Here is a 14,172-nt window from a genome sequence, read left to right as displayed (position 1 = left end):
TGTGAAAATGAAAAGGGAAAAGTAATATAATAGTTTGTAATAATTCTTTAAAACTTGTCATTTATGATACAACATTTTTTGCAATCAAAGAAATTAAATTGTTTTGTTGCATTGCAGGATATTAAAGATGACCTTGATGATCATCAGAGACCTGTAGCAACATGTTTGGACAAGGTTCGTCAGATTGTTCAACAAGGAGCTGATGTTTTAAGCAAAGAAGAAATTGAACAACTACAGAAAGATTCTAATGAGCTAAAGAAGCGTTATGATAAGATCTGTGAAGAGAGTGAGAAATTACTACGCCGACTTTCTTCTTCACAAGAGGAACTGGACAAATTTAACGTAAGTTTATGTTCCAAACCCCATTCTCATGAGAAACTTATTAAATTTTATTTAGACTTGCATTCTCATCTCATAAGAACTAAAAATATTTAATATAAGATTTTTGTTTTCCTTTGCCTTATTATGAAGACATTGTTTTTGCACACTTTCTAAGCATAACAAGTTATTGATGTTTAATTTTCCACAGTACAAGTTAATTACACTTTCAATATTGTGTATGGTTTAAAGATGTTTTTCTTTAAGTTGCTGAGTATTTGTTGTTTGCTTCTTTTGAACTTAATAGCAAGTTATTGAACTACTACCAATGTTTGTTCATATCCTTTCTGTTCTGATATTGAAATCAGTTTTTTCATTTTTGGAAAAATCATTTTACTAAGTCTCATTATTTCCTTACAAGAATACACTTTGTGTGTGTGTATATATATTTGGTATTATAATTCTTACTTAAGTTGTTCTTTTTTTATTGTGCTGAGCATTTTTGTTATTTGTTTCTAAGTTTTTCAAGTCACTTCACATTAAGACATTTATTTAGTTGGATGGTTGACTGGGAGAGGTAGAGCTTTTGTAAATTTAATTTCAGTGTTTAATTTTTAATGTGTTGAGCATAATATTTTTGAAGTTATATCAGCTTTTGTATGTTAAGATGCTTATTAAGCTGGATAACTGATTGTGCCAGGTGGAACTTCAAACATTCAAAAAATGGTTGATTGAAGCTGAACAGAAGTTGCATGAACAAGAGAAGGACTTAGGTGATGTGAAGAACTTGAAAGAAAACAGTGAAACATTCAAAGTAAGTGATAATATGTTTCAAAATTATAGAATAGTAGGATTGATAAATGTTACTTAATACAAGAAAAAATTATGTGAATAATGTTTACCTACTTTTGTCTTTTCAATAGACTTTCATGAATGATGTGATTGCCCATCAAGCTGATCTTCGATTTATCACCATGATTGCCCAGAAGTTTATTGATGAATCAAAGGTAGGAAATGTGTTCATTTCTGTCACATTATTTAACTTCATTTGAAAGCATTTGCACATATTTATTACATTATTTGTAAATATGCTTAAAATTTTCAGGTGATGACTAAAATGTTATGTACTCCATTTAAACCAGGAAATTAAACTTATAATTATTAACCAATAAAAGGTAGAATTTTATGATTTTAGGAGTGCTCATTATTTTATCATATTTCTTTTCAGGATTACTTAAAGATTTTGAACAACTTTAGAACCAATCTTCCTCGTCGACGAGCACATGTTGAGCCAAAGGAGAGTGAAGTAAAGACTGAAGTAAGTGAAGTTAGCACTACATACCATAACCTCCTGAACAGAGTTAACCGTCTCAGTGAAAAGTTTTCAAGGGTGATTGAAAAGGAGCGTTACTATGTAGAATGTTTGGAGAAGGCCACTGTGTGGCTCCAGGATGTGCGTAGGTCTTCCTTTAAACTGTTGGATGAACCCATTGCAGCAGAGCCACGAGCAATCCATGACCAGCTAAATAGAATAAAAACAATCAGCCTGGACATTGTTGGTCAAAGTCGACTTATTGAGAATACTAAACAGTCTGGAAAGTTTTTAATAGAATTCCTAGAGGGAACAGAAGTCAGCTTCACTGAAATACAGATCATTGAAGAGACTCTCCAAACACTGGAAGATGACTATTATACTCTGAGTAACGATATCAGTGAAAAGTGCAATGAGCTACAGACAGCCTTGGTACAATCACAGGATATCCAGGATGGCCTGGACCATCTTCTTAAGTGGCTAGATGAAACTGAGAATACCTTTCGTACTCAGAACAAGGCCATCAGTCTAATTCGAGAGAGACTGGATGAACAGGTTTGTAACTGGCTTATCTAAGTAGAGTTTGTAATTTGCACATTTGTTTACATTCTAAGTTTAAAATTCTATAGAAAGCACAGCTCTATCAATCCTGTCTTATTTTTTATAAGAAGAAAATATAAAGAGAAGAAAATGTTGAACCTTTTCATGTTTCTAATTCTTAAAGTATCTAACTTTGTGAGCTTCTGGTTGAAAGAGTTCAGCTAGTGTATTCTGTTCTAAATTGTAATTTAAATGTAAATTAAAAAATCAATGTGTAATTTATTATATTGGTTTTCTTTCAGATTAGAGAACACAAAGTTCTTCAGACTGACATAGATAGCCAGAAGCCAAGCATCAGTGCTGTTACAAACTTGGCGAAAGACCTCACTGACAGTTCCAACCAAAGGCTTGCAAAGAAGGTTGAGAGTAAAATGAAAGACATCAATACTCGTTTTGAAAAGCTGTGTGAGAAATCTCGAAAGCGAGGAGAATTGTTGGATGAGGCAAGATAATTTTTCTTAGTTTATTGGTTTATATTTTTACACATTGGATAGTTTGGATATATTTAACCCTATTACAGTGAGAGTACACCTTAAAAATACACACCTGCATAGCAAATTTTAAAACTGAAATAAAAAATATATTTCTGATCTTATGTCAATTATTTTTAATCCCAAAATATTTAAATTGGTATTTTCTGATTATATGGTATTTACTTGGTACAAAAAAATAAAAGAAATCTTCCTACTTTTATTTTGGTACATCCTCTAGGGAATTTTGTCTGTAAATAATGCAGTTATTGATTTTTTTCTTAAGTTATTTTTGCACTTCCCAAAGTATAGACTTGCATATGCTAAAACACTATTAGCCATCAAAATATTAGGAAGTATGTCATGTTTTTTCTGTGACTTTCCTTCCATATCACTAATTTTATTTTTCCAGTCCATCATTGCCACCCTTTAATGATGTTACAGGATTTTGTCTGATGAATTACTAATGACTCTCAGCTTTGAACAAAATGGTTAGAGCCTAAATCTAAATATAATTGTATAGAAGAGTTTGAGTGTAAATAACTACAATAAATAAATAAAATATATTCAGTAGAAAGACTTATTTAAAATAATTTCATTCTTTGTGTAGAACATACTTGTAACATTTAACAGAATCTTACTAGTTTTTGTGAGTATATGTAAAGAAAGCTCAACAATATCATATGTATTGTTACACGTTTATCCTTGAATGTAATATGTATTTGCCTGTTGCAACAGGATTAAAAGAACTACTAATTTTTACTTATACCATAGCATTCAACAATACTTTAATTTTGTTTAGGTTGTAGTCATGGTTAAAACATTTGAAGTGATGATTGTTCGCTTTGAAGAATGGATTCAAGTTATCACAGAGACTGTTGAGAGCAGAGAAATAATCCAGCTTAGTACTGAGGAGTATATTTCTCGAATTGAAGAAGCTATCAACCAGAGAACTGCTAAGAAGGATGATTTTGATGAGATAGTAAAAACTGGTAAGAACCTAGTCTCTAAAAGAGATGTGACAGACACTACACCAACAAAAGATAAGGTGAAATCTTTGGAACAACAATGGAAGGATCTCGGAGACAGTCTGACTGAAAAACAGCGAGCAGGCAAGACCCGTGCCCAACAACAATTTGCTTATGAAACTTTGAGGGCCAAGGTCTTGGAGTGGTTGGCAAATATAGAAAATCGTGTGGAGGAGTTGAATGTTGTAGCAATAGATCAGAATGTTCTTCAGCAACAGGCTGCAGAAACCAAGGTGAGTATCATGTTGTTCTAGTAAGGGATAAATGCTTAGGTGGTATTACCTATTGGGCAAACTGGGCAATTGCGTGGTACCTTGTACATGGAAATGTCCCTGATGCTATGGCAGTTAATCTACTTCTGAGTTTCCTTGTTATTATGGGGCCCCATTTACTCGAATTCTGCCCAAGGTTTCATAATGACAAGACTGCCCCTAGATAAATGTTGAAAATTTTGATATAGCTAACGTATAAACTCATTTGTTTTAAGGAAATTAAGGTAATGGTTCTGTTTTCATAAATCACTGCTTGCACTAGTTTTTAATAAATTTCTTTGTCAACCAAATGGTTTATGAAAGTGTTTCTTAATCAAACCAAAATAAGGCAAGAAAGTAAACATACAACATACAAAAAGGAAATGCATAAACTTTTTCTTTTAGTATTTGAACTCAAACAGCTAAACTCTTTCTCATGTATTCCTTTTTGTCAGAAGGTTTATCTTTTTTGTAACTGAATTTTATCTGAGTTATTCCTGCATTTTTGTAAGAGAATTTTCTATAACACACATTTTCCTTTCTTTGTCATAAAAGTAATGCAGACACAAAATTAAGTAAACTGCCACTAACTGACTATAACAATTGATTAGTTAGAACTACATTAGAATGTAGATCTTATAGCTACTTATCTGATAACACATGTTTGAATACTGAGACTTTTTAGTCATTCTACTTATCATATAATTATTTATTAAAATAGTAAATTGTGAAAGTTCTTTTCTTAACTAAAATGTAAAGTTAATGTTTTTATTCTGTATTTAAATTTATTTGATATCACTAATAGTAATAATTTTAGTATACACATAAAATACTTTTTGGCTTAATTATTTTCTTAATGACAGCTAAGTCTGTTGATCTATCTATGGTAAACATTAAAAAAATTCATTATGGATTGTGAAGGTTCTATATATAGATATAATGAACTTGTAGATTAGATTGAAGATCCTTATTTTAAACTGAAACTTCTTAATGATATCCTGCTAGCTCCTCATTAAGGAACATACAGATTATGCACCAACTGTAGATAAGGTTAATGACCTAGGTAATTCTTATGATGCTATACTCCATGGTGAGCAAGGAGACAGTCCTCGTCGGCGAGCAGGTAGTCCCACAAAGAAGGTTGCTTCTTCTCCATCTGTTGCTCCTTCCAGCCCAACAAAGAAATCACCATCTAGTGAGTACACAGGTAGTATGAGGCTTTTGGTGGCAGTGCTTTAAACCTGCACTTTGCCTGCTGTTATAGTCTTGTATATATTGTAATGCTAAGTCAGAAATTAGTAGCTTCATATAACAATTCATGAGAAATAATGTTTCTTTAGAAAAACAAACAGTTTTTGCTCAGTTGCAGTTGTAAAGTTATGTCACTGGTAGCTGTAAGCTAATGTTATTAGTACTGTTTGCTTGAGATGTAATGAACTCTTTAAAGAATTGGTTACTTATTGTAAAGAATGCAGTAAGACTGTGGATTCATACTTTCAAATAATTAATTCTAATGTTAATATTTGCTAACATTATTATTGAATAATTGTAGGTATATTGTAAACTAAAACTCTGTAGTTGCTTTAACTAAGCCTTGCTTTGCTTTGCATAGAATACTAAACAGTATTTAACCAAAATTATTAATATACTAATATGATTAAAGTACAATTTTGGTATAGATTTAGTGAAATAAAAGTTACCAGTTAAATGTTTGTCACTTTTTGATTCATTTTCAGAAACCCGACGTTCTCCTGATGTTCAGTCTCCAACTCATGCTAAGTTCATCCAGAGTCCTTTGTCTACTGTATCAAGTGGGTTCAGCAGTCAACGTAGCTCAGCTGATAACTTGAGAGGAGTGGAAGGTAACCAGTTGTTTGTAACTTTACATTTGTATAGTTTAAATGATTACACTTCAATTTTCTAAAGAATTTTCAAGTTAGATTTCTTTTTCATAAAGAAATTTCTTTAATACTTGTGAACATGTAAAGATATTTGTTTTTCACAGCTTTCACCCGAATTCAGCAAACTCTTTATTCTGTGTTTCTTCTTATGTTCATATTCAGTACAGTAATAGCTGATATAATATTGCTCTTATGCTGCTCATATATACTGTCCTCATTTCCATTTAGCAGCAACTTTAAAACAGCTTTTCATATCTGATTACAGTTTGAAAAACAGTTATATTAATCCTATTATTTTTTACTTGTTCATAAATTTATCACCAGTCAACCATATCACCATGGGTATCTTTTACTGTACATGACACAAGGTTTTAGTGTCTATTTTTTACATGTTATTAGTTCTGTTGCAATTTGATATCATTCTATAAAGTTAATTTAGATCTTTTTATTGGTGGTTATAAAGTCAGTCAAATTGACCAATCCTATGAAATAGGAAATGAGATAAGTGTTTCAATAACATAACTTGAGCTGCACATTTCTTAAATGATATATAACTCGTAATTGCATAAATGGTAGGTAGATAGGGTTCAAAAGGCAATGAAACAATAAAATTGAATTATAAATAGATGCATTCTGCTGTGAGCTTAAAGATACTTAAGATAAACAGATGCAGTTTCCTGTTAAAATTTGAAGTCATGATTTGTATAGTCTTCAATTTTGTTTGCTTACACAGCTGTAAAGTAGAAAATCAGACCCCTCCTGCCACACCCACCTTTCATATTCCCTCATTCAGGATTTCTTAATAGTTCTCTCTACCTATTGTGAGCGTGAAGCTACTTATGATAAACAAACATAGTTTTCTTTTGCAATATGAAGTAATTTTAGAAAGAAAAAAGGTTGATTTAGATTTACTTAGATTTTTTTTTATTGGTGGTTACAAGGTCAATCAAAATAACTAATCTCATATAGAAATAGGGTGAAAAAAACAACAGGTAAAATATAAAGTTCTACTGAAAAACAAATATTTTAAATGTATTTAGGAGGTTTGAGGGATTATATAAAGGAAAGCTTAGATTTTTGAGATGAAGAAAAGTATTTTTAATTTTAACATGAAAATCACATGCACACAGACTGTTGAAAACATTTTTTCAATATGTTCATGGTGGACAAATCTTTATTTTAGCTTATTAAGAACTTCACTAAAAATATGATTTTTTATGTATGAGAGGCTTGTAATGTTAACTGAAAGACAGCCAAATTTTGTGAAGATACATGAACTATATTGAAAGCTAGAAGTATTAAATCTATAAAGACTAAATAAATACAAATAAGTCACATGATTTGACCAAGCCCCTGTTGTGAAATTTAACAGGAACTGCTAATTTATTTCTCTGGATTATTTTAATCTCCCCAGACCTGTCTCCTGTTCAGCAACAGTTGTCAGAAATAAACAACCGATATAGCTTGTTGGGAGTAAAGCTGTCTGATCGTCATCAAGAGATTGAAACTTTGACAGAAGAAGTGAAGCGGCATTTAGAAACAATAAGGATTCTCCTGACTTTTATTAAAGCAAAGGAGAAGCAGTTACCTCAAGAGGCTCTTCCTGAAAATAAAGAGCAAGCTGAAAAACAACTGCTGCTGCTAAAGGTAAAAGTGGCTCTTATTTATTTCTTTGTAGAGCAAAAACGTAAATAATATTTTCAAAAATATTGCTTCCACAGCAATAGCAGTATGTTTAAAAAGAATGATTAGGTCATTAATTGAAAACTAGGTTTAAAAATAGAGTATAGTTTAGTGATATGTCCTGTTGTTGAACCAAACCAAACTTTTTTTTTTTTTCACTGTTCTAGACAATCCAGGAAGAAGTTCAGGAAAAGCAACCAGACATGGACAGAGTGAAAGCACAAACTCAAGATCTTCTCAGGAAAAAACCAAATGTACTTGGATCAGATAATCTTAGAAACCAGATCAATGAACTGGGTGAGCCTTTATCAGGGTTTTCTTTTAAATTTTGAAATTGTCACAACTATTTGGTTTTTAGGCATTCTTTTTCATAGCATTTGTATTGCTGAAGAACTACTATTTGAAATAAGCTAACTAACTAATGTTTAAAACTCTTAAAATAAATAATGTTTAAAACCTGCTGATAATTTATTGTTCAACACTTTTCAGCTGGGGTTAGTATTTTGTCATATCTCTATTTTTATGTGTTAAAAATGAAAACTTATAAACATCACCATATGTGAAACATATTTGGAACCATAAAATATAACAACCATTAAATGTTTTCAAATCTAAATTTGATTTGTTGATTAATGAATTTAATTTCAATAGTTATGCAATATACCCATAATAAATTGACCTGATTGCCAGGTTTCACACATTTGTTTTATAATAGATCTTTTACTTGAAATTAATCAATAAATCTGTATTTTCGTCTTCATTTCACAAAATAATAACTGTTAATTGTCTCAGAAGAATTTTATATGCAGCATTTTCACCAGTCATGTCTGTTTTTCTCTCATTCAATCCAACAAGCATATAAATTTTTCAGCAGCAACAACTAGCCACAGGACTAATGCCATCATAATTTAGCCTACTTTGAAATGAGTCTTACAGTAAAGTCTGTGATATAATGTTAAAATAATTACAAATAGGTAGTATTGACCTTACTATGTCTTATTTTAATGTGCAGTTTACTTCAGTACTTGTTTTAGATGTAATATACATCTGTTTCAAACAGCTAAACTTTAAACCCATGCCAGAGCAAAATTATATTTAAGACATTGTTAGTTTCAAATAACCAACAGAAAATTTCATAAAGCAAAAATGAGTTACTAAAATAATTACTTAGTAAAATAAACAAGCAGAAGATTTTCTTTAAAACTTTAAGACTAAGTTGTAAAAGGTTAAAAATATGCTAAAGGTCCTTTATTCAAAACACATTAATTAACTGGTATTTAAAATCAGCTGAGGAACTACTAAATTAAAGTGGAATTAAATAGTTATAACATTATAAATTAATATCAAAATTTATTTAGGTCTCCAATATATTTATTGATCATGTTATATTTATTTGTACATTTAAATACATTTTCTAATGTTCATTCTTTTAGTTTCCCGCTGGTCAGAACTAATAGAGGTCACCAAACAACAACTAGACTTGCTTCAGGGATTTAAAGATTTCCAGGATACTCATGACATAGTGACTAATTGGCTGATTCAGAAAGACAAGATGTTGCAGGTACTAGGGCCAATTGCTTCTGAACCACGTATGGTTACCTCTCAGATGCAACAAGTTCAGGTATTGTTACGTTACTTGCAGTTTTTTGTTAGTCATATGGTTCATCATTTTATTAACAACGATTAATTAACTTTTTAAAAACTTCAATCAAAGTTATGTTGTATTAGTAAATGCAAATGTAGAATTATGATTAACTGTCAGTTCTTAATGAGTTTTGGTATAAACCTTTTACTGGAATATATCTTAATAGTTGCTTTTTCCTACATTAATTATTTTTATATAAAAACTACCTGTATTTGTGTGATTGTTTATTTGATATGCTTAATCAGGTTATGAGAGAAGAATTCAGGTGTCAGCAGTCTCTCCTAAATCGTTTGGACAGCTCAGGCCAAGCAGTTATTGATAGCCTTGGTCCCGCCTCTCCAGCCAGTACTAAAGTTCAAGACCAAATGGACACCATCCACCGAACTTGGGAAGACTTGCTTAGACGGCTTGCTGATCGTGAGAAGAGTTTGGATGCTGCATGTGGTGTCACTAAAGAATTTCATGACACGTTGAACAGATTGCACGTCTGTTTGCAAGATATTGGTGACAACTTTGATCAGCTGTCTGAAAGTTCTTATGACATTGTGCAGCAGCTGAACACACTGAATGTAAGAGTTTAGTCTACCTTATATAAAGCATTTCCTAACTGTTTATGTTTTATTCTCTGATGACTTGTTTGGGCAGAATATTTGTGATAAGTGAACTGTATTGGATATCAACTGCCCGTTTGCTCATGTTATGTCTATTAGCGTATGATTTTTCTAACACAAACAATAATGTTTTTCACAATGTCAGAGCATCTTTGAGCATTATTAGATGCATTTAATTTTTTTGCATACTTTGTCTGAGTAATAGAACATGATCATCCCATTATGTAAAATCAGGTAAGATAAAAAAATTATATAGTAAAAAACAAAAGAATATTATAACTTAATTAAAATTATATTTGTATAAACAAACTTTTGCAGAATTGAATGTGTTTTTATTTATTTATTCAATAATGTTACAACTGGTGCTCAGAACCTCTTGAGTCAAATGCATATTACTTCATTTTAATGAAGTAGTAATTCTGTTTTCATAGGATTTGGAGGGTCAGCTAGAAAGCCAACGACCTCATCTTGCAGGAGCTGAAAGTGTGTGTGAAGAGTTGTGTGAAATTTTGAGTGATACAACCTCCAAGACAGAAATAAAAACCAAGTTTATCACACTTCAGAAACAGTTCTTCAATCTCACTAAGAAAATAGGTCAGTGATGTTATTCTTGGTCATAAAAGAAGAGATATGGCTGCCTGCATTCTGTGTTGCAGAAAAATTCTACTAATTAAGTGTTTGGTTTTAAAATTGTAAATGCTTGTAATACTACTAAATTATTATACAGGTTGTATTCATATTTCACTAAAAAATGCATTATTATTTAACCAAAATAACATTTTAAAGTAGCAAAGGTTTATTTTGTGTTTGTAGATTATAAGAATTTAAGCCTTCTGCTTTGTGTTTGTAGACTTGATAATTAATACTTCTTAAATGTCATTGAGATAGATAAGCTGTTTACTTTAACTGATGTTAAGGTTTGATTCATATATGCATATCTTTACTAGATTTGTAATCCTCCACTCACAGAAGATCCGTCTACTTGTTTTTATGAACAGCTGATACTACAATGTTTGTATCTGTAGACTGAAAAATTGGTTTTCCTGTTTGAATTTGTAGATTAGTGAAATATAATATCTTTATGTTCTGATTGTAGATGGCTTAAAGTTTGTTTTTTTCCTGTGTTTGTATTTTATAAAACTTTGCTTATATTATAAATATATATTCACAATTCTGTTTTACATCTTTAAAGCTGAAAATTTGATATTTGTTACTTTTTTCTATATTGTCTGTCTGGTGTTGGGGAAGTTCTTATCTGTTGTTCATTTTGCAGACAACAGAAAGGCTGAGCTTGAGTCATCTCAGAAAGAAGATCAGGAGTTCTATTCCTCTTGTGAAAACATCAAGATCTGGCTGGATAAGATGCAGGACAATTTGTCTAAAACCCTTAACATTTCTGCTGATCGTGACATCTTGACTGAACAATTGAAGGATTTTCAAGTAAGGTGTAGCACAGTAAAATAAATGCAATATATTTTATAATAACATACAATTTTAGTTTTAATTAATTTCATAGCTGAATGTTCTATTGAAAATTATTTTCAGTTGTTGAGAAATAAAAGTCATCTACATACCTGGACATTATATATTCTTGCATTGAAATTCAGCTTTTTTACTTTAAAGTAATATTGTTACCTCATGGATTTAAAACCTAAAACATGTAATATTTATTAACCCTTAAACGGCAGCCATTATCAAGTGATGCAGCTACTTACAACATTCCCGCTGTTTAAGGGTTAAGGTTTTTATATTGACATTTCTGTAAACTTGTATTAAAACTCTACAGTTGCATGTATTGAAATTGAATTTTTCAAAATTTTTAAAATCTCTAATATTTCCCATACATAGCCATTATACAGAGATGTTTTAGATAAAGAACATGAAGTCCACATTTTGCTAAGTAAGGGAAATGATGTGGTTAACAAAATAACCAATAAGACAGAAGCTCTTCAGCTAAAGAACAAACTGGATACCATCAAAATACAGTGGGACACAATCCGTAAAGATGCTCATGATAGGTAACTTATTTCCAGTTTTAATTATGAACCATCTATATAAGTAAAATTTTTGACAAAAAACTCACTTTTTTTTGTATCCACAACAGACATAAAAATAACTTATAATTTTATACCAAATACTTTTGATATTCTTGTACAGGTTTAAAACATTTGATAGATATTACAAGTTTGAATATAAAATTGGTTTCAACAAGTAATTTGCAATAGTTTTCTGTTTTTGAGAAATTTGTTAAAAATAGTAGCAAAAAAAGTAAATTAGGCTTTTTGACACCTCCTTGAGTTGTGTGTTCTGGTTTTAGGCAAAACCGGTTACAGAGATGTGCTGACACCAGCCGCCGGTTTCATTCAGCACTTGCTGAATTTATACCTTGGTTAGAAGAGTGTGAAAGGAAATTGGACTCACTTCAACCAATTAGTTTCCAGAGAACAGAACTTGACAAGCAAGTCAAAGATATTCAGGTACTTTAGATAAAATCTGTTACTGGTCCTTCTTCAACTGTTTGAATGTCATATTTATTTTTAAATGTATGAAAAAGTAATCTCATATGTAACTGCCACAAAAACTTTACTTGTGTATTGTTGACTGTTATTACTTATGTTTTTAAGGTACTAAAGTTAAATTTTGTTAAATTGGTTCTAATTAAAGCATTATTTTAATTGAGAACTTGTACGAATAGAAGATAAAAAGTAGAAGTTAAATCGAAAAATAAAAAATGAAATTCTAGTTTGACAAACTCTTTCTAGAAACTAAAAATAATCTTATTCTTACAGGCATTTAAGAATGAATTGTCACGTCACAGCCAAGAATTTGACAACATCTGTAACTTTGGAGAGGTATTACTAGATCAAACAGATGTGGACCAACAAGATGTGCAACAGCAGTTAAATGAACTGAAAGAACACTGGGATAGATTGAATCAAGGTATCTTGATATTAATTGAGTCAGCATACTAAAGTACAATGAGCAGTTTATATTGGTGTAATTGCAAGCCATGGATGTGTAATATAAATCTAGTAGAGTCACTTTGAAAATAACCACAAGTCATACTAAGTGTTAAGTGTAAAAAAATTTTTAGTAAAGCAGTTTATGTTTCAAAGTAATATTTTAGATAAAACATTTTTGATATAAGTGTTGAATAAACAGTAACAAGAATTTATGTAAATATGATCATCAAAGAATATAATTCAACAAAATAAATCATTGATAGTAAATGTTATTAATATACAGTAATGTTGGCAAGTTACTCATTTTCATGTTGTTTATCTTTATTTCAGGTGTATTAGAACGAGCTCAAGCAATGGATAATATTTCTCGATTATTGATTACATATTATGACACTACCCGAGATGTACAACATACTTTACAACGACTTGAAGATAAGATGACATCACTCGAAGGTCTTAGTGATGTTGTATTGTTAGACAGGTTAAAGGTAAAACAGATATATACACACACATATGAAGGGTGATGTATTGTAGAAAATGTTGATAGTATATAATTTACTTTTTTTTAAATGTGTTTCACTTTTATTCCTGTAAAGGTATTCAGTATTTCTTTCACTAAAATAAAGAAAAAAAGGTATTATGTGACTTAAGACAGATTAAAGTGATGAAGTATTCTTATTAGCTTCATAATATAGTGATTTAATTTTTGGAAATGTATAGTTTTTTTTAATAGAATAAAAACATGGTTTAGTGTTCATTAAATCACTTATTTAGAAAATATAAAGATTTACAATTTTAGGATTTTTTTTTCATATTATTAAACTTAATTGAATTGTCTATTTTGGGAAGGTTCTCCTAGAAGAAGCAAATGACCTTCATCATCAGTTTGACCAAGTTCGAGATTCTGCTAACCAGTTGTTATCTAATGCTAGTCCAGACTCTGACATTGATCACATATCTGAGGAAGTTACCACACTAGAGGATCGTCACAAGCATCTGATTAAGACTCTAGAAGATCGATGTGCTCAACTGGAGTTTGCTACAAATGTTCTTTTAGATTTTATGGTTAGTTAATGAAACTGTTTAACTCCCTTTTTTTTTAATATTCTATTGATGCTGTAGGAACAAACAAAACTAATAATTATATATTTGTTTTGAATGTTTTAGATAATTTTAAGTTTCTAATCAGATAGATCTCAATGTGATAGACACAAGTATAGTAGATACAAAACCAAAGGTTGAAAAACAACTGAAATTGTAATGTCAGTGATTTCTTAATTAATACAAACAGGAAAATATTATTTGTAGAAACTTTAAATAAATTTAATGGTATATTTGAGTTTAAGTATTAAGGAAAATGTGTGCTTTATTGTATTTTTGGCTATCAATG

General features: G+C 30.5%; 1 protein-coding gene across 9 annotated transcripts in view; it reads left to right on the top strand.

Annotated features, from left to right (window-relative positions):
• LOC143230415 (microtubule-actin cross-linking factor 1-like) overlaps window positions 1–14,172 on the top strand; it is a 244,375-nt gene that overhangs the window by 188,642 nt on the left and 41,561 nt on the right. For 8 of the 9 annotated variants that reach the window (XM_076463938.1, XM_076463936.1, XM_076463937.1 and 5 more), the window contains 19 exons: window positions 118–342; window positions 1,019–1,132; window positions 1,242–1,325; window positions 1,547–2,185; window positions 2,473–2,673; window positions 3,503–3,961; window positions 4,985–5,186; window positions 5,716–5,841; window positions 7,295–7,527; window positions 7,731–7,860; window positions 8,997–9,184; window positions 9,454–9,777; window positions 10,251–10,413; window positions 11,093–11,259; window positions 11,668–11,837; window positions 12,137–12,296; window positions 12,609–12,759; window positions 13,113–13,270; window positions 13,632–13,847. In XM_076463938.1, the coding sequence (XP_076320053.1) occupies window positions 118–342; window positions 1,019–1,132; window positions 1,242–1,325; window positions 1,547–2,185; window positions 2,473–2,673; window positions 3,503–3,961; window positions 4,985–5,186; window positions 5,716–5,841; window positions 7,295–7,527; window positions 7,731–7,860; window positions 8,997–9,184; window positions 9,454–9,777; window positions 10,251–10,413; window positions 11,093–11,259; window positions 11,668–11,837; window positions 12,137–12,296; window positions 12,609–12,759; window positions 13,113–13,270; window positions 13,632–13,847 (4,110 nt within the window). The remainder of the gene's footprint in view (window positions 1–117; window positions 343–1,018; window positions 1,133–1,241; window positions 1,326–1,546; window positions 2,186–2,472; window positions 2,674–3,502; window positions 3,962–4,984; window positions 5,187–5,715; window positions 5,842–7,294; window positions 7,528–7,730; window positions 7,861–8,996; window positions 9,185–9,453; window positions 9,778–10,250; window positions 10,414–11,092; window positions 11,260–11,667; window positions 11,838–12,136; window positions 12,297–12,608; window positions 12,760–13,112; window positions 13,271–13,631; window positions 13,848–14,172) is intronic. The other variant, XM_076463932.1, reaches the window with a different exon arrangement.

This window comes from Tachypleus tridentatus, chromosome 10, assembly GCF_004210375.1.
Source record: "Tachypleus tridentatus isolate NWPU-2018 chromosome 10, ASM421037v1, whole genome shotgun sequence".
Taxonomy (NCBI): domain Eukaryota; kingdom Metazoa; phylum Arthropoda; class Merostomata; order Xiphosura; family Limulidae; genus Tachypleus; species Tachypleus tridentatus.
The sequence above is the reverse complement of the archived record's forward strand: the minus strand, read 5'-3'. Positions and strand labels throughout refer to the sequence as shown.